The following is a 21,798-nucleotide window of genomic DNA, read 5'->3' as shown; positions in this document are numbered from 1 at the left end:
CCCGTCTACGTGTGTCACTGTTACCTGGCCTAATAAATAACATGGTATAAAGTGCGAACCACTTGAATGTGTTGCAGTTGAAGTTTACCTTCAAGCAATGGCAGAAATCACAGGACCACATTATAATCTCAGCATCAAGAATAAACGGGTCCATGTTCGTTTACTTCAACTCGATGAAATGGGTAGACACTATTTGAACGAACGAACTACAGTAGTACAGGTGGGCGTAAGGTAATCATATATGCCGGACACACCATTAAACTCTTCTGAGATATCCTCATCGGCAATCAAATTTTTTTCATCGAAAAATGCTTCGACTTCAGTCCTTACTAGAAAGATCTTTCCAAAAGTTTACTAAACTATCGCTCAACTGAAACAATGAGTGTCACACAAAAAGCACGCATTTACAAAATGGTAACTAAAATTTTATTACACATAAAAACAACAGGTAGAGCAACTATCGTCCGAACATTCCACGATCAATGCGTTCAGTACAGCACAGTAACTGTTCACTTACAACTTAAAGGTTTTTCCCCGTTACTACATGTACCGTTTTCACCTATGTATTTGTAATTATAGAATCTTTCGAGACACTATAACCGCACCGTGTACTCCCTGCTTCCCGTGTTTGTATTTGTATCCTGTTTTAATTGTAACAGGGTACAGTTTTTCTTTTCTTTTTTTCTCAGTTGTGTATCATTTCTTTTTGTATATATGAAATAATATGAAAACAGGAATAAACATTCCTTTAAAAGATTATGATGATGATGATGTTGATGATGATGATGATGATGATGATGATGATGATGATGATGATGATGATGACGACGATGTTTATCATTATTTATTAGTATACCCTTGGGTCCATAGACAAGGCTGAACGCCTGTCTATATATGGATAATATGTTTTTCACCGTGTTTGCAATTCTTTAGATATGATGGCTATGATGTGCCTGATTCGATGAAAGTATATGGTATCTATGATACTTCAACCACCATGATGACGTTCTCGAAACGAAGTGAATACACCAAGTACTTAGAAACAGAAGCTGGTATATCTGGTGGTTTTTCGTCCTTCAGTGCTGGAGTAACTGCTGCGTACGGTTCTACACAGACTTCAAAGCAACAACAGTTCATGTCAACACTTGATATTGACATCAAGAAGTGGGTTTATTTCACTTGTTTCACAGAGTTATCCTGAGAGAATGTTTACATCTTGTTGCTTATCACTACCCACACATGTATGTATGTATGTATGTATGTATGTATGTATGTATGTATGTATGTATGTATGTATGTGTGTGTGTGTATGTATGTATGTATGTATGTATGTATGTATGTATGTATGCATGTAAGAAAGCATGTATGCATGTATGTATGTATGTATGTGTGTATTATGTGTGTATGTATGTATGTATGTATGTATGTATGTATGTATGTATGTATGTATGCATGCATGTAAGAATGCATGTATGTATGTATGTATGTATGTATGTATGTATGTATGTATGTATGTCTATCTGTTTGTGCATGTGTCTATGTCTGTGTTTGTCCTGCATATGTGTAATATTGGCAGTTTCACACAGCAGACTTTCCATTTTGACGTTAATTCTCTCTTTACAGATATGAAGTTTCCAAGGACGTGACTACAGCAAATGACCTGTCTACTAGTTTCCTTAAAGAGTATATGAATTTACCTAACAGCTACATAGGATCATCAAATCCACTTAAATATCGTTAGTACATGATATCGTTAGTACATGATATCGTTAGTACATGATATGCCCAAACTTTCACAGATGCATACACTACAATGTTCAATAAGAAACAAATTATTTCTATACCACCAAGTATATTACTTCAAGGGTTGTATCTTAGCAGAATTTACAAGTTTGGCTGTCATCTACAACTCAATTCCCAATTAGGGGCCTCGTTGTGTTTTTATAGTTTTTAAATATGACAACTAATACTATATTTTGGATTATGTGACGCGCCAAGATATCTTAAATAGCGTTGGATCCATTTGGGCAGTAGGCCTGTCACACTAGAGAGGTTTAGATAGACGAATTTACGTGATTTATATACGTGTTGCTTCATAGTCACCTGATTTGAAGCAACTCACACCTTGTGTATCTGACGACACGTCAAAATAGTGATCTACTCGTAACTGTAAATAGATGTTAAGTTTTTGACTTTGTTCTTAAAACTAAAATAATTGTTCTGTTTTTCGTCTGGGTAATTGAGGGGAAAATGCCAAAAATACCACCATGTTTAGAAAAAAAAAATGTGTGTGGCCTTCTGGACAGGCGATGCCAACGCTTATATGCACATTCCACTGTCATTCGTACTTGTGTTCTGAGCGAGGAACAGAAGACAACTTTGTATGCGTCATTACGTCACGTGTACACCTGCAAGATAATGCTCCTGTAGGCGTTCGGACGTATATCAAAATCTCTCAATGTCAGAACACTTTTCGTCCACATTTAAATTAACTGTGGTATTATAGTCGGTAATATATACGAAACACAATTGTCATTGCTGAACGGGATAAATGTTTTGGCACATACTATTAAATAGCTATTCACCGACTATAATTTCTCAATTTTTAGAGCTTATTTTTCATTATCTACATTCCTACTTGGGGTTGTTATTATTGATGACGGGTACATTCTGTGCTTTGTAATATTTGTTGATTTTCAATCTACCATGATTTATACTTACTTCATTTATATGCAATGTAACAATGTAATGACAATAGATTTGGATTTCTACTTGCCTATGACACTCTACAACACATATATAAATGCGCAAAGCTCCGTGTGTGTGGTATTTAATGTTTTCAAGAGAGATATTGCTTGAGCTATTTGGAGTATTTGCAGACGTTTTCAACAGAATATGAAAATATTGGAGTATTTACATTGTTCATTGTTTGTGAAAAGGTGAGATTTGCCATGAAATCTAATATATACTGGTAATAAAAAATGACGGATCGTTGGATCCGAATGTGACTCCAAAAAATAAAATTTTGTTGATAACTGACATTTACCGACCGACAGATTGATACATACATACATACATACATACATACATACATACATACATACATACATATATACATACATACATACATCATCCATCCACACACACACACACACACACACACCCACCACCCACCCATCCATCCATCCATCCATCCGCACGCACGCGCGCGCACACACACACACACACACATAAATAAATAAATAAATAAATACACACATACATACATACATACATACATACATACATGCATGCATGCATGCATGCATGCATGCATACATACATACATACATACATACATACATACATACATACATACATACATGCATGCATGCATGCATGCATGCATGCATGCATGCATGCATGCATGCATACATACATACATACATACATAGTTATGTATGTATGTATGTATGTATGTATGTATGTATGTATGTATGTCAGCATCTTTACAGAAAGAATGTATACTTAGGATAACAGGATACTATATTAATCTGCTCACAACATATCGGAACACAATCAGTTATCGCAGAAATGAGAATTGTATCACTTTCTGTCCACAGAGGATTTCATTCAGCGATGGGGAACACATTATGTTAAATCGGGTGTGTTTGGTGGAAGGCTGGAAATTCAGAAAGTTTCATCAAGTTCAGTTTACAGCTCTGTCGAGGAGTTCGCCGTTGAAGCAAACGTCCACTACCAGTCAATCTTCGCCAGTTTTCACGCTTCGTTATCTACTAAAGGTGGTTCGTCATCTTCACAGGAAACTGGCTATTCATCAACTAATGTAAAAGCACTCGGTGGACATCCAGATATAGCAGCCATTGTAACTGATTTCAATAGCCCGACGATCAAGACAGGTAAGACATTCAGCTGCGAGATGGGGAAGGAGGGGTGTACTTAATGTGAATGAAGTTAATACATTTATCTATGTCATTCATAATTATTCAATATAATTATTGACAAGTATGATAGCCTACACTTTACAAATTGTTTCAAAATTAAAACTGAGTAAACCTATTTGCATTAACCTTTATAACATTATCACATTATCTTCCAAACAATCGACAACAGATCTTTTGAACTGGTTGCACTCTATTCGAGACTATCCCAAAGCATTCAAGTTTGGTTTGGCTCCTATTACCGACCTCTTATACTTCCAAATGGATGAGATATTTCCAAATGCAGAGTTTGAGTCATGTACTGATAGGACAGACTTACAGTTGGATGAACAGACTGGGAAATGGTATTACCTTGTGGAGAAGACAGTTGGAAATCTTACTGTCCATGAAAGGGTGTTCTGTAAATTCATGTCCAAGGAGGAGTTTATGAATGACCTCGCTAAACGAAGAGATTCTTTGGAATATGCAATAAGTATTTACATGTCCGAGGTAAGTAAGAAACATCATCCGGGTCATTAGAGGCGTGTATTGCACGGATGGCTTTTATTTTTTACCCCGGCTAATTGATATTTTGCAAGATGACATGCTGTGATTCAAAATACTCTCATTGACTAAAAATTATATTTTGCTAGATGGGATGCTGTGATTTTAAATACTCACATTGACTAACATTGACATTTGTTTAGATGACATACCGTGATTCTAAGTATATCCGTTGAGTAGTTCTATTTAGGTAGATGACATACTGTGATTCTAAAAAAATAATAATATTAAATTCAATTTCACGACTTGTATTACGAGCTGGTGGCCTAAAGTACGGAATAAAATAAACCCTAATATATATATATATATATATATATATATATATATATATATATATATATATATATATATATATATATATATATATATATATATATATACAATGGAAAATAAATGCCCCTCAAGTTATTTTTTCAGAGTTTCCATTGACATTTTAATAGTATATTCTGCTGTGTATCTGGTGCATATCAGGATTCGGTTTGATGGAAGTTATTTCAATACCAATTGCTGTCTGGTGTCTAACATGACTTAACATGTTTGCTACCTGTTTTTTTTTTTAAATTATTCAACTATCGAGATTCAAAATTTAAGAAATTGAAATGCTATGATCAGTACTGCCTCAAACCAGTAAATGAAGGGTCTGAGGTATTGTCAAATAGTTCAGCATGCCCTTATGAAACCTCTCTCTCTCTCTCTCTCTCTCTCTCTCTCTCTCTCTCTCTCTCTCTCTCTCTCTCTCTCTCTCTCTCTCTCTCTCTCTCTCTCTCTCTCTCTCTCTCTCTCTCTCTCATACAAGTTATGATTTGCTAATTGTACTTACCAGGGACTGGTGTCAAACGATGAAATAAGTGTTAAAGGTGGCAATAAGTATTGTGAGTTGAATGAAAGAGAAGCCGAAGAAGACTCTAAAAGGCCTGATTGGAACTACATTAAGAGCGGAAAATCATTTAGCATAGCTTTTGATATGGACGAGGACATTGAAGGTGGCCGTCGTGGTAGCACAATACCAAAGGACCAAATATTTACGGTCAGTCAAGTTCTATATGCCTTTATGAAAATAACCAATAATAGTCCAGTTGTCATGCCAACCGACATTCCATTGTCTTAGAGAGAATATGGTTGATATGTGTACTCCAGGGTGTCCTGAATAGGAATCTGACGGTTGCCACTTTTTGGCAAATTTTTTTAATTTTATTTGTATAAATTAAAAAAAGAAAGATTTATGTTAATTTGGCTAGCTAGCAGCACATATATATATACAACACTAGCATGTATAAGTGAGATTTATATTGCATACATCTTTACCTTAAAGTTATAAAAATAGCAATGGGCTAAAATAACACGGGGAATAAAATAAATCAATTAAAATATAATTGCAATTAGCATAATGTGCATGAATTACATAGAATAAAAACATTTTGAAACTAACATTTAATATCAGACAGTATTTGTCTGATTCAGGAAATCTAAATCATTTAAATCTAATAAATGTTTTGAAGGAATGAAACAAGAAATAATGTATGTTAATTGGAAATAAGGAAAGGAAACTTATGAGAAATTTGCATAAATTACAGACAAATTATACTTGCAGCATACCTTAATATATATATATAGTATCAGGCAACATTGATCATTGATTCACTAAATCTGAATAATTAATTTGAGTAATTATTGTAAAGGTATGAAATAAATAAAGAATAAAGATAAATATTGAAATAAAAAGAATTAACAATTCATAAAATAATACTAGTAGCTTAATTCATATAATTAACAGATGCAGTCAACGAGCTGCGCTGAAAGCCAGAACAGCTAGAACAGTTGCGTTTATTCCACTGTTTGGTATATGATGTTTTGTGCAATGTGTTGCAACTATGTGGACTTGTAGAGTTACATGGTAGACAGAGTTCTTGTAGTATTCCTTTACAATCTTAGTGGTTTTCCATGGGATTGATTATCACTTTTGAGTTAGTTCATCATGTTGCACTTTACTGACTGGATGTGACTGGATATGTGATACATTGATTTAGGAGTCAAAACGCAAGGTCTTGTGACAACGCAGAGTTAAGGCAGGTGTTTATCAAGTCTCTAGGCTTCCATGTAAAATATCCCCGTTGTTTACTAGGTCTAATAATGATTTCAATTCTATCTGGTCCGACATTTATAAGTACATCCTGTTCCATTTTACACAAATGGCTGATTTCTATAGGTGTATAATAGGAGATACAGCTTTTTGTTGTTATACTCAAGAAACAGTATGCTTGAAGTGTATGTGTTAAGCAATACGCTTTTCTGTATACTCAAAAGTTGTACATGGCATCTACCATACATGCATACTCCGTAGAAAGTGCTCATGTCAATTGTTATTAGACAGGTAACTTCACTTGTAAGAGAACTGAATGCTTTACCCCTTATAAATATGTATATGTGTGTGTTCGATATTTCAATCTTCGGATGTATGATCATGTAGCTATATAATCAGATTAAATTAAGCTTATATGTGGAAAGAGAGCAAATTCAAAATGTATATTTCAGAGAAAGTGCCTGCTTGACAATGAGGCAAATTTCTATCTAATGGATGAACAAGTAGGAAATTTTAATTAGAATATAACTCAACTTTTGTCGATTTTATAAAGTGACAAGATAAGTCAGCCACGTACACATTTCGCTGTGAAGAACACGTGCTTCACAGCATCGATGCAGATTTGAGACCCAACATCATTATGTACAGCCGTGTCACATCTTTATACTAAATTTCAGTTCATTTTTACATTTCATCTCAGGTTTTTAAATGATGCAACAAGTGTTGAATATATCCAAGTATAGCATTTCAAGTATGTTGAAAAATTACGAATATCACACAAAATACCGATTTGAGTTTTATGGAAATTAGCTTGTTTTTATCTTTGGAAGTTGCTAATTATCAAATTAGTACTTACATTGTATTGTATCATTAAAAGTCACTTTTTAAAAATATATATATCAAACTATTGCATTTCATGTACATTGAAAAATGACAAAGAACAAACAAATACCCATTTACGATTTATACAAATTATGTAAATTAGGTTGTTTTTTAACTCTTGAAGTTGCTTACTATCAAATTAGTATTTACACTTTATTGTATCATTAAAAAGTATTTGTTTTCAAAAGAATTGGCCAAAATGGCCGAAATTATCATAAATTTATTATTTTTTGCAAATTAGGCATATATATTACTCAGTGAGTATCAATCTGCTAAGACAGTGCTCTATACCACAGTGGCGGAGCACAATAATTTTGGTAGTTTTGGAACTCTTTCTTGGTTGTAACTTGGAGTTTCACGCATAGTGCGATCATCAGACAACTGTAAGATCAAAGTATATAGTCATTAAAAGTGTAAGATAAAAGTATATGATCACTAAAAGTGTTAGATCAAAGTACATAATCACTAAAAGTGTAAGATCGAAGTACATAATAACTTAAAGTGTAAGTTCAAAGTCCATAATAACTAAAAGTGTAAGATAAAAGTATATACTCACTAAAAGGGTAAGATCAAAGTACATAATCACTAAAAGTGTAAGTTCAAAGTACATAATCACTAATGGTGTAAGATCAGAGTATATAATCATTAAAAATGTAAGATCAAATGTTGGATCCCAATGGCAATTAAAAGTGAATTATATAGTTTCCCCGGTAATTTTAATGTTGCAATATTACGAAGTTAACTGTTTGGCCAAAGTAAATGGTAATGTTACAAAAGGTGCTCTAAGTGACAGATTTAAATATATCATCAGAGATGACTGTTATTGTCACAATGGTAATGAACGAGATAAAATTGAATTAGCAGTATCATAGTTAAACAAAATGACCAAGTAGCGTTTGGTTTCTGAAAGTGTCTGATCAACTGACACTGTTACGTAGAAAGTGAATTACATGCTTAAATTCACAACTCAAATCTGTTTTGACAACTTGGAAAACATGTACAATTTGTTGGGTATGAATACTAATTAATGTAACATAATCAATGCATGATTACCATATGTGTACTGGTTTGCAGATGCACTACTTTGCTAGCAAGTGGTTTGTTGAGAAAGACACTGGCAAGGCACGACTTACTGATGGGTACAGTAACGGGGGCAGTGATATCCCTGTAAACCGTAAGATCTCCGTGAGGGGTTTGGTGTTAACCTTCGAGCCTGAGGCTGGTTATTTTAAGTTAAACGACGAAGATTACGATGCATCCCTCGTTTTTTGGAAATCCATCTTTGATGGTCTAAAAGGCAAGTGTCGAATTAGTTAATCGTACTGCATAATGGCAAACTGTTAGTGCCATCATATTGTGACTACAATTCACATTTTCTCGCAAAGTATGCTGTGTATGAATCTATATTTACACAAATGGAATATATTTCGATAAACACACAAAGACGACACCACCACCACCACCACCAACGACGACAACAACAACAACAACGATAAAAATAATGAAAATGAGACACAATGGAGGTCACCTAATATAACTTGGATCTAAATGAGTTGATGGAGAGTAAATGCTACCTTGATCAGTATTATTCTTGTTATGGATAATGAGAAACTAAATAAGAAAGGTGAGATAACTTTATGTTAAAAACATGCCATTCCACACTGGGAAATAAAACTTACACATCTTCACATTTCAGGTCAATTCATAGCACAGGTATCGTGGCCAATGAGTATTGAGGCTGCTAACACAGAAGACCTAGAGGGGAGGTTTATGGAGGGAACAGTGCAGAGAATTCCTTGTAATATACATTGGTCAAACGTACAACTTCTTGATACGACACGTGAGTTAAAAATGCCTCTTATAACAAAGATTGCGTTTAATAAAATGATGTAGTGTTGTTTATAACAAGTATACATCACACATCCAAAAGAAAATTTCTCGCATAATTACCTTCAGTAGTTACAACAACCACTCTCCCCCTTATTTAAACGCCTCCCAATGCTGGATGTATACAAGCAACGTGATTACTGAATAGGAATTTTTGTTCACGATGTGATCAATGACAGAGTTCCGCCATACTTCTCAAATTTCTTTTCCAAGATAGGTCATTATTACGACACCAGGAAACATAAGCGAAATGATTTAAGCATCCCAAAATACAAAAATAATTACGGTCAATTTAGCACAAAGTTCAGTGGGGCCAAAATTTGGTACTCTATCCCTTCCCGTATAAGAGACACTCGAAGTCGGAGTACGTTCAAAGCTAATTTCAAGAGCCATCTTCTTAGCCAGTATTAGTTGATGTATACCATTTTGTTCTTTCTTTTAAGATTTGTAATTGTTTCCAGATTTAGTTAAATACTTCTCCGGATGTGTGTGATATGTATGTTTTTGTTTTGTTTTGTTTTGTTTTGTTTTGTTTTGTTTTATTTTGTTTTGTTTTGTTTTGTTTTGTTTTGTTTTGTTTTGTTTTGTTTTGTTTTGTTTTGCTTTGTTTTGTTTTTTTCTCTGAAGGACAAAACTCGATTAGTTGTTTCGTCAACTATTTTTGCCCTCATTAAAATAAAGTATTTTTATTATTATTATTATCTACCATTCAACATCTTTATTTTCAGATGGAGGAGTGTGCCTGTTCTTCTCAGCCGTTAGTGAAGGTACCATTTATGCTGTTTTCTCATCAGTTCCGAAGGACACGACAACTTGGTATTTTGTGGAAATATCGCCTGTGTTAGTAGCCATTCACAAGGTATGAGATCATATGTGAAAATATAATATATTAATAATCCTGTTATATAGCTGTATGTTTTTGTTCGAGTATGTGCATTTTAAACATATGTAGCACATATTATGAGTTATTTCGAAATTGGAGAGTACTTATGTAAAATTGTTGCTGTTTGAAATGGAAAGGTAAACTGTGCAAAACCAGATGTAAAGAAAAAGCCTTCAACAAGGTCAAAGATTTTTTTTTAATTGTGTACAGTAATAGTTAAAAGGCAAACATCTGAGATATAGGGATCATACATGATATGCCCCTTCATTGGCAAACTTAATTATACAAAACTCTATACGGAAAGTGATATTTGACCATGTCTTTCCACCGGGGTAAATCTTGGGTAGAGAATGTGTACACTTAGTGGGTATGAGACAGAGTTTCAATTTTGATTTAATTTACCCCGTGATCCCTAACCTTGGGATTGTATACAGTCAAAAGTGGTACGTGTCTCGTACTACCCCTGGACAGAGACGTAGTTAGATGGGTAACATGTAGGATAAAGGTTGGGTAAAGGTGGATACATTTGTCTTTTTGTATAGTGTTAAACTAAATGAAACGTGAAGCTTGCATACTTGCATACGATATTGTCTGAATACCGAATTAATTATGCAAATGAAAAAAATACGCAAAACACGAGAAATTACACTATTCACCAAGACTTAATTCAGAAAGTCCCAACCCTGAATGTCAATATCGCGTCCGAGGTGCTAGATGCTAGATAGAGGTGGACCCGGGTTGTTGACCTTCGCCAAAGTGCATCAAGCATGCAAGCGTTACATTCATAATATACCACAGTGTAGACCTATTACAATTCCGGGAAGATGGTGTAGGCTACCACGTCATGTCAAAACACACTCCAAAACATGCAGATCACAGTCACATCGACCGTGAATTTACGAGTATTTAGGTAGAAAGTGACAGAACAGTAATGTGCAACATGACGAACCAGACGATATAGTCTTGCATTTGCGTTGGTGCATTGCCGCCGGCGATACTAGATCGATGACACATCGAAATGTATGTACAAGATACACATGGATGATATACTGCATGTAAACTCTATCATCCTGAATATTGCCTTTGAGTATGACGAACTGTTTCCATTTTCAACAAAGTCAAACTCCTCGAAGTGAAGAAGCCAAAGCTAGCAAAGGTCAATTGTATTACTAGTATGTAACATAGGACGCGTTACGTCGCCGTCGCTCAAACATTCTTTTTCGATGTGCTACTTTGCTTAGAAAGCACTGGGATGAATTGAATACCGCGGAACACGACCACACAACAACACATTGTAAAGATATACTAGTACCAGACAGGACAGGACACTATAGAAGACAACTTTAGTATCAATTCTTGTTCAAGTCTGTCTTGATCTTGTGTAGGTTGCCTGTTAAGATCATCATCGCAGGAACCACCCGTAAAACTTTCGCATGTACCGTCGGGTTCAAAGGAATAGGGTTCAATGCGGCAAAGATGAAAGCTAGGCTATGATCCTCTTAACTTGAAAAATCTGACGAACATTCGCTGCCCCATTCGAAAGATACAGTTTCTAGAACTTGTAGTTGTGACTTAGGCTACATAGCAATGCATGTTAGGAAGGTGAAGTTCAAGGTTATGTTTTCCTACTATGACGACATAACAAATGCTTTCATGTGCAAATATGAATACTCACTCAGCAGAGATTGTCATGAATGTCGAAGCAGCATAACTGCTAACGAGATTTTCAGTATTCGTGGTCAATTTTTTCTCCTCAACGCTATAGAAATGTGTTAAGTGGCTATTTTTTATTGATTTGATGAAAAGTGAGAAACATTAATTGTGCAAACTACTTAGTAGTTTTTAAGGCTACGTTGACGAGCTTTATAGGACAATTGCACTCTGTTAACATTAATGTTAGACTGCAATATACGTCATGTTGTTCAGCCTTACCATGATCCTTAAGCACGACTGTACTAATCTATCCAATTTCCCACATCAGCAACCAAACTGGGTTGCAGCCAAAGAAATATAATTATCTTCTAATAGGTTCAAGCTGACCATAGTGTTAACCTTTCAATGCTGATCTATGAAACCAGCCACTTAATCGTATGCCAATAGTAAACATATGTTTTCTGGCTAAGATCTAGTATTTCATCAAGCACAAACAATTAACAAGTATTCTCAAAAATGCATTCGTTCATATAATCAGAAGAAGAAACTATCCTGTCTATTTGATTTCCATTGTTCATAATGACATGTGTGTGAACTTCTAATCACAAGTTCAAGGAGTGGCCTAAATACTATTATCAAGAAGGCATAGTCCCATACAATAGTACAGAATACGAGTGATGGCTGATAGTGTGGCAGGAATGCCTGTATCCTACAGCCTACATTAATGAATTTTCCAAAATTACATGACATTTACAGCATGTGGTATTACAATATGGCCAAATTATCCAAGATCGTTGTTATATAAATGATACCGAATTAATATACATATAAAATGTTTTCCAACTCCTGTTCAGTTCCAGTGATCCTGTAATGAATATGTGTAACAAATATCGGCTGAATTGAGCCAGCCGTTCTTGAGAAAATGACAAAGACACTGTCAGGCAGACAGACAGACAGACAGACAGACAGACAGACATACAGACAGACAGACAGACAGAGGGACATAGATAATAGACACGCCATGCGCGTACACACGCACACATATACATGCATGCATACATACACCCCTCCCCACACACCATAGTTTAAATGTCTCTGATATGATAATTACTAATATATTTGTTATCACATTTCTTCACGCATGATTTTTATACCCCTTCAACCATAACTACAATTTTTTTTTAACGTTTGTCAGTTTAACCATGTTTTGGCTGAGACAACCATCAAGAATGCCAGAGGACTTGGTGATGCTGTCCTACACCAGGGTTACTTCATCTGTATTGCTACCTTGACGTCAGAGAAGGAAACCCTTATAGAATACGGAAAATACAGTGGTGATGAGAAGAAAATTACCTATCTCACATACATAGACAAACACTCAAACATTGTACCAAACTTCTACGCCATTGGCAGTGGAAATGAGTAAGTATTGACATTATTGTTGATGACGTCATACGTTGAATTTATTCATCCTGCTTCAATTTCCAATAGATTGATGTTTTTGATTTTCCCTGACTGGGACTATACATTTCTTTCCATTCAAAAGCGTTAAGTAACGAAAGTCATTTTGTCCTTCATATACCTATGTTTTCTTTTTTTTATAAAGAAAGAAAAGAATAGATAAACAATATTACATTTTTGCCAAAGTATAATTAAATCCGTTACATTTATACAGGGATGTTACCCTATATCACTTGAGACTGCCGGATCGTCGCCCACCAGAAAGCACTCAATGTGGCCAAGGAACTCGATTCAATGTTGACAAACAACTTTGTGAGTTGGACTGCGATGAACACTGTCACCCCGATTATGGTAATTTTACATTCTTGTGTTGAGATAAACAATTTTCTTCACCCATTTACATCTTCAAGCTAACTTATTTTGAACAATATATATGATGTTACTTAGATGAATTCGTCAAACGTTTTAAAACTATGCATACCACCTTATTAGGTTTGCACCCCAATAACTTTAATATCGAAATATGTTACAGTCATCTTATGAACATCTTCGTTATTTCACAGGTTGCATGATCCTTGACTCGGGAGTGCCGTCGCCGAGACTCTGCAACGAATGCAAGGATATTAAAGTAATAACAAGAACAGGATTTGAATGTTCATCAACATGCCCGTTTAGTACCACTAACGTTAGTGGAAAGAGGTAAATGACATTGATGTATATATATACATATATATATATATATATATATATATATATATATATATATATATATATATATATATATATATATATATGTGTGTGTGTGTGTGTGTGTGTGTGTGTGTGTGTGTATGTGTGTGTGTGTGTGTGTGTGTGTGTGAATGTAAGTGTCTCGCTGGAGAGAACAGTGCTCGATGCAAATATCAGTAGGTGAGCATTATAGACTTAATTAAAAAGAATAAGGATGTAATAAGTCGTTACTCAGAGTTTCACACTTCGAGCGATCTTCTTGAAACGTGAAACTCTGAGTAACGACTTATACTGAAGTCTATGTATATAATATATATAGGTCGGTATGTACACGTAAATGTATGTGTAACAAGATGGTCGGACTAAACTATTCCTTACGGTGGTTTGCTTCTATATTTGGTTGAAGATCTGTTTTTCAGTGCATCATTGTAGAAAGGTGCAGCTTTTTAAAACCTGTTTTTTCTGCACCTTTCTACAACGACCCACTGAAAAACAGTGGTCATTAGAAATATATAATATTTACGAAGAACACCATACATAGGGAATAGGAGAACATCATATAGTTAAACCGACCATTCAGCTAGGTTGGTAAATCTATAATCAGCTGGATATTTCTCCGTCTTAGAGTCATTTCCCCTCAAACACCAATATATGTAGAAAGGTGCAACTTTATATATATATATATATATATATATTGGTGTTTGAGGGGAAATATATATTGAGGGGAAAGTCAAATCAATTTCGAGCGATCAATTTCGAAGGTAATAAGAACGTGTATTTGACGCCGAAACACGTCGTAATGGAGGATGAAGGACACTCCTGTCAAGAGCACGACCTACTCGTGACAGGCGCCGGGTACGAGCACGACGTGCTCGTGGCCGGCGCCTGTCAGCAGACTCGGCCAAAAAAATAAAAGTTTTTAAAAAAAAAAGTTGAATTTTTTTTTTTAAATTAAAAAATAAAATAACTTTAACAAAAAATATATTTTGACTTTCAATTATATATAATCCTTTAAAAAATTCTGGTTTGACGAAAAATAAAACAATATTCTCAATCAATTAAAATAATGTAACTATGGAATAAAAGTACATAAACCGTTAAAACTAGTTTGTAAGTACGACAAATATAAAATACTATAGCTAAAATAAAAAAATACTTTTGGCCTGAACGGCTTCCCATATATATATATATATATATATATATATATATATATATATATATATATATATATATATATATATATATATATATATATGTTGAGGGTAGAAGAAAATCAAGTCGGGTTTTTCTTCTCTACAAGCCTGTTTCGTGAGTAAATCACTCGTCAGGAGATGTTGATGTACAGTATATATATATATATATATATATATATATATATATATATCCAAATCCAGATCTTCTGGTGTGAAGTGCTCGATACGGATGTACAGCTTGATAAATAAGTAAAAAGGAATGTGACTTGGTTACTCGTTACATTTGATTCTCCACTACAAATTTGTTTCTTTTGTCCAGTATATCTGGTCACACTGGTCAGGCGGTTGAATTGGAAGTGACACAGAAAAAGTGTAGTTATTTATGGGGTTGAACCCAATCAACCCAAGACATTAAACTACTACAAATGTTCTGAGTGTAACAAACTATATATATATATATATATATATATATATATATATATATATATATATATATATATATATATATATATATATATATATGTGTGTGTGTGTGTGTGTGTGTGCGTGCGCATGTGTGTGTGTGGGGGGGGGGGTGAGCATTTTTGATTAACAGCATATTATGTTCAGCCTACACAAATGAACATACTTTTTTTATAGAATTTGTCCGTGTATTTGGTTTGAAAATAATTGCGTCCGGGAATGCCCAAGTGGAATGTATCCTGATCCTGACACAAGACAGTGTGTGGGTAAGTTATGAATGTGTTATATAGCCATCAGAGGATATGGCTACTGGGAAGTGATATAGGTTTTGCAGTACAGGGAATTAGTTTCCTTCAACAAAAAAGTTAACCACTATGTTAATTTTTTTGGAAAAAAAAACATAGTTTAACATAGTGTTCGTTGGTTCGAATCCCATGCAGCCAGCGTATTATTCTTTTAAACCATCAAATCCACATTCCTGCATGCATTTTACATACTGAATGAGCAGGCTGTATTACTCATGATCAGCTATGTCTCATTGCAATATATTGTGTATCCTCCTACAGAAACTTAGTTTAGGTCTACATGTATTCGTCGGCATAAAATGGAAAACCTCATAACCCAGCACACACCCAAAAAAACTAACATTGTTTAATGATATATCAGACATCAGAAGGGACCATAATTATTTGTAAGGACGTGATCTCAGCTGCAACCACATTAATGGTTATAAAGGCATTGGTTGTTTCTTAGCATTACCACCTTAGTGAGTTTGTCGGAAGGCACTGCATTAATTAGTACCCGTGTTTGAATCTACTTGAAGAACGAAAGTCCCAAATATTACATGAGCACACTTCGAATTTTGCCTGCACTCAGCTGGGTCAACATCTCCTCCTTTCACCACATAGTCCTCACTATCATAAATTATCATACTGTTCCCCTTTACTCCTAACATCACACCAGACCACACCACACCACACCACACCACACCAGACCACACCAAAACTAAAAATTGATTCTCAGTACCACGGTGGCAATGTCAGGATGTTCCAGCATTGGGATTGTAAACGAGTGGCAGCGTTGGGGTGACAAATTACAAACAATACAAATATAGGTAATAAGAACTTATAGTGAATCAAAAGCAAAATGTGACTCTCCCCCTATATTTTTCGTTCAGCTTTTTTTTTTTTTTTTTTTTTTTTTTTTTTTTTTCTTCGGTCGGATTGTTTTGATATTTGGTTGTATATACCTTGGGGGTCTATCTAACTTTGTATAGGCCAAGATGGTATATCACTTTCACCTCTCGTAAGAAGGAAAGGTAATATAATGCGGTGACAAATTCTATGTGTATGTTATTTCTGTCTCCATAACTACTCAAGTGATCGTGATGAAACTCTGACAATTATTTGGTAAATTTATGGCGAGAACTGATTAGGTTTTAGAGAAAATCCATGGGCTGGTTAGTGAATGTTTGTTTGCTAACTTATGGTGAGTCACCATTTTCCTACTTAAAACCTGGCTATTGATGGTCCTTTGTTCTCGATCCTTTGTTGAACCTTACCTTAAGTAACTCTGCTCTGATACATCCATGCTCAGATTAAATCTTGCATGTTGTTGAAACAGCTGGTTACCATGGCCTCTTGAGTCCTATTCTTGCCAGAATCTGACTTCAATTTATAGAAATGATGGGATTTCCGGTTCATACTTCTCATTTAGAATTGTGTATACTTCTTCACACATTCCCCCTATCATAGAGGGACTGTGTTCATAGAGGGACTGTGTTCTATCATATCTCCCCGTATTATCCTAAATGCAAGCATAGTTAATTTCAGTGTCGTCAATCTCCCTGGATAAGACATATCTTGAAAACCTGGTAAACTGTGAGTTGCCCTGAGCTGCACATTATCTATACTTTAGATATTTTTTCTGTTTATAAAGACTCCATATAGGACAGGTATAGTCTAAATGACTTCTGACTAGTGACTTGTACAATGTTTACTATTTTATAATACGCTTATCAAATTCAAGTTATGAGTCAATGGTTACCACTATTTCTTTTTCCCCATCGGTTTCAAAGACTTCTCCTCTTTGATCACGAGGTATATGCAAAGCTATCTTTCTTATTACTTCCCAGAGTCACGGATTTACCTCAATCTGATTAAAATCCGATGGAGATGTCGGCTAATCGTTCATTGTTATTTTACCTTCGTTATATTGCCTGAATTGACCTTCTTGGTTCAGTAATAATTTGTCTATTTAGCAAATTTTATTCGATACTTTCGTTCAAAACTGGTATTTTAGAATTCTCCTTTAACACCGGTGACTGGATTGTTTTTTATTTAATATTTAGTTTGTAATTTTCTGTTTTTGGCACATATTTGGTGTAAATTGTAACTTGTAAAAAATATATATATTCTAGCAATATGAATGGCAACTACAGTAGTGAACAATTTTCACCACTCTCAGAAAGACTAAATGTATTTTTATAAGCTAATTAATAAAACCAGCGGAGCTATTTCGACAACTATATGGCGTATCTTTAATATACCCAAAGAATAGATTTGTAAAAAAGCGAGTTCCCTAATCCATATTAGGGAACATTAATGATGTAAAATCGTACACTGTATATGTAAAGACCAACATGTTTATTTAATAGTAAAAGAGTCCGATCCTTGGAGAGCTGACCTTCGATGCGGATCCGCCTATCCCCAAAGTAATGGAAGTCCAACACAATGTAACCCTGATTCAGTATACTATTGTTGCTCAGACGGTGGTTGGTGTGGTAGCAGTCAGTATCACTGCGATTGCAAAAAATGCATTAATTATAAAGGTATTGTATATTTATGGTATTTATGGAAACAAAAGCCGATTTATATCTTTGTTTTCCATCTTCTGTCTTCTATGACACTATATTAGTCTGCTTAATAGTGAAAATTGATTTTTTTGGAAATCAGCGATGAGCATTTTGCTTCGGGAGTCTTCGGAAAATTGCGTCACTGCCGGAACACGATCGCAGCGTCCATTTTTTTCTTCCGTAAGGAAGAGATATATTTAGTGGATAGAAGTCGAAATTCTGAAGACGTATTTTGTAAGGTAGTGGCAAGACTTGATTAGGTTTTGGTAAAAATCCTGTGAATATTAATGAGCAATTTACATAATTAATGGTTTTCGGGAATTAGGCTATATCTCAAGAATGCACGCTTTAAATTCATTATACCTTGGTACACATTATACCTTGGTATTTGCGATACCAAAGCCAACTGAAAATATTACTAATGTAGCTTTTAGCTTTATTAAGTTATTGGCATATTTTTTGTAGGCCACTAAAAGGGAAAAAATAGTTTCTCGTCAGGAAATGTTGTCTAAAGTGGTGAGACAATGTGCTTATTTTCTGTTAATGATGATTTCACAAAACCCTTTAAAGATTGACATAGACGTTCTCATGAAATATATGAATGGTGATTCAAACACAATTAGCATACATACACACACTGTGTAGTCTGGTAGTCAGTAAATTGATAAAACCCCACTAAATAGTACTACTGTTACGGTGTTATGATCTCAATGGGATAACTACTTTCGAAATTTCGACCCATTTTTTTTCATACATCTGCTAATTTAAATATCTTCTTTTTATTATCATAACTTACCGGTCAGTATTATTTAGTCTGTCGACAATAACATATAGTCAATGACCATTTGCAACTGGGGATTGTTGTTTGGCTGTAGTCATGGTTGTGGTTCATACATATATGGTACAATACAAGCAACCGACATTTGTAATAATTGCCGAAATTTGTAATAACGCTGATCTTTGTAATAAAAATCACGTTTTTCATCTAATAAAACCGACATTTGTAATAATTGCCGAAATTTGTAATCAATTCTATGAACGACAAATGTAATAAAAATTGCCGATATTTGTAATAAAAAATGACATTAAGGAGGGTCCTTCCTTCCACACTAAACAATGTGTTATCTAAAGAAATACAAGATCGCAAAAAAATCATGTCAAACGAAAGTAGATTTAACAAGCATTAATTGAATTGATTAATATAATAATTAATTTAACAATTAACCAAGTTATTATTATTTCAATCAATCCGCATATATATATATATATATATATATATATATATATATATATATATATATATATATATATATATACTTTGCAATTCGACATAATATAGTAGAAAATATTTGTTCGCATGACATTTACATGGAGTTTGTGATATTCGCCGCCACTGAATGAATTGATTTGACTTATACCGTCAATGTTTGAGTACAGCAGCCCCCTTTCATATCATTACATTGATTTTCTATTCTTCACCAAGCTATTCAATTTAGTGGCGTTTTCGAGGATATCGATGTTCATGGTTTAGTGAGCAGTGCACTTTAGGCAGTAGTTCATAATTTTGAATCTGATAGGGAAGGGATTTCAGGGATAGTTGACCAGTAGAGCCGAGAATGAGTTCATGAGTTCTGAAAGACAGAAAAAAGGGGAGAATAACGTCTCCGAAACCCTTTCTCTAAAATAATAGAATCTTATCTCCATTTCAATTAAATCATTATATTGCCGACATTTGTAATAAATTGACATTTGTAATAAACTAATGACATTTTTAATAAAATTGCCGATATTTGTAATAAACTGACATTTGTAATAAAATTGCCAACATTTGTAATAAACTAACGACTTTTGTAATAAAATTGCCAACATTTGTAATAAACTAACGACATTTGTAATAAAATTGCCGACATTTGTAATACACTACTGACATGTAATAAAAATGACGACATTTGTAATAAACTAACGACAATTGTAATAAAATTGCCAGCATTTGTAATAAACTAACAACATTTGTAATAAAATTGGCGACATTTGTAATAAACTGACATTTGTAATAAAATTGGCAACATTTGTAATAAACTAACAACACTTGTAATAAAATTGCCAACATTTGTAATAAGCTAATGACAATTGTAATAAAAATGTCGACATTTGTAATAAACTAACGACATTTGAAATAAACTATCGTAATAGAATTGCCTAGATTTGTAATTGACATTTGTAATAAAATTGACATTTGTAATAAGCTAACGACATTTGGAATAAAATTGCCGACGTTTGTAATAAACTAACAACATTAGTAATAAAATTGATGACATTTGTAATAAACTAACAACACTTGTAATAAAATTGCCGACATTTGTAATAAACTAACGACATTTGAAATAAACTATCGTAATAGAATTGCCTAGATTTGTAATTGACATTTGTAATAAAATTGACATTTGTAATAAACTAACGACATTTGTAATAAAAATGACGACATTTGTAATAAACTAACGACAATTGTAATAAAATTGACATTTGTAATAAACTAATGACATTTGTAATAAAATTGCCAGCATTTGTAATAAACTAACAACATTTGTAATAAAATTGGCGACATTTGTAATAAACTAAAAACACCTGTAATAAAATTGCCGACATTTGTAATAAATTAATGACAATTGTAATAAAAATGTCGACATTTGTAATAAACTAACAACATTTGAAATAAACTATCGTAATAGAATTGCCTAGATTTGTAATTGACATTTGTAATAAAATTGACATTTGTAATAAGCTAACGACATTTGGAATAAAATTGCCGACATTTTTAATAAACTAACAACATTTGTAATAAAATTGATGACATTTGTAATAAACTAACGACATTTGTAATCACATTGCCGACATTTGTAATACAATTGCCGACATTTATAACAACATTTGAAGTAAAACTGACAATAACATTTACAATCAATACCTCATCTTCATCAATCCTAGATTTCAACAAATTAAACATCTGAATCTAAGAAACTTTATTAAAATTCCCTGTGTAATAACTTATACTACAAGTTAAGCCAGGGAAGTTTTGCGCCGGTATTTAGCATCAAAAATTGATACAGAACTATACTATTATGCATTTACTTCTATGATTCAAATCCAAAATTCTTTCTTTACATATCAGAGTTTATCGTTGGTTGGCCTGTCATAGGCTTGTCTTAATAAAACCATCAGACAAATATTGG

General features: G+C 33.9%; 1 protein-coding gene across 1 annotated transcript in view; it reads left to right on the top strand.

Annotated features, from left to right (window-relative positions):
* Positions 1 to 21,798, top strand: part of LOC144440089 (uncharacterized) — a 53,421-nt gene that overhangs the window by 26,551 nt on the left and 5,072 nt on the right. The window contains exons 7-19 of the mRNA XM_078129347.1: positions 934 to 1,164; positions 1,624 to 1,736; positions 3,603 to 3,899; positions 4,114 to 4,430; positions 5,308 to 5,511; positions 8,521 to 8,743; positions 9,143 to 9,286; positions 10,062 to 10,192; positions 13,065 to 13,291; positions 13,545 to 13,681; positions 13,894 to 14,029; positions 15,892 to 15,980; positions 18,371 to 18,544. Of these exons, the coding sequence (XP_077985473.1) occupies positions 934 to 1,164; positions 1,624 to 1,736; positions 3,603 to 3,899; positions 4,114 to 4,430; positions 5,308 to 5,511; positions 8,521 to 8,743; positions 9,143 to 9,286; positions 10,062 to 10,192; positions 13,065 to 13,291; positions 13,545 to 13,681; positions 13,894 to 14,029; positions 15,892 to 15,980; positions 18,371 to 18,544 (2,423 nt within the window). The remainder of the gene's footprint in view (positions 1 to 933; positions 1,165 to 1,623; positions 1,737 to 3,602; positions 3,900 to 4,113; positions 4,431 to 5,307; positions 5,512 to 8,520; positions 8,744 to 9,142; positions 9,287 to 10,061; positions 10,193 to 13,064; positions 13,292 to 13,544; positions 13,682 to 13,893; positions 14,030 to 15,891; positions 15,981 to 18,370; positions 18,545 to 21,798) is intronic.

The sequence above is a fragment of the Glandiceps talaboti genome, chromosome 9 (assembly GCF_964340395.1).
Source record: "Glandiceps talaboti chromosome 9, keGlaTala1.1, whole genome shotgun sequence".
In the NCBI taxonomy this organism is placed as follows: Eukaryota; Metazoa; Hemichordata; class Enteropneusta; family Spengelidae; genus Glandiceps; species Glandiceps talaboti.
Note: the sequence above shows the minus strand (reverse complement) of the source record. Positions and strands in the feature narration are given on the sequence as shown.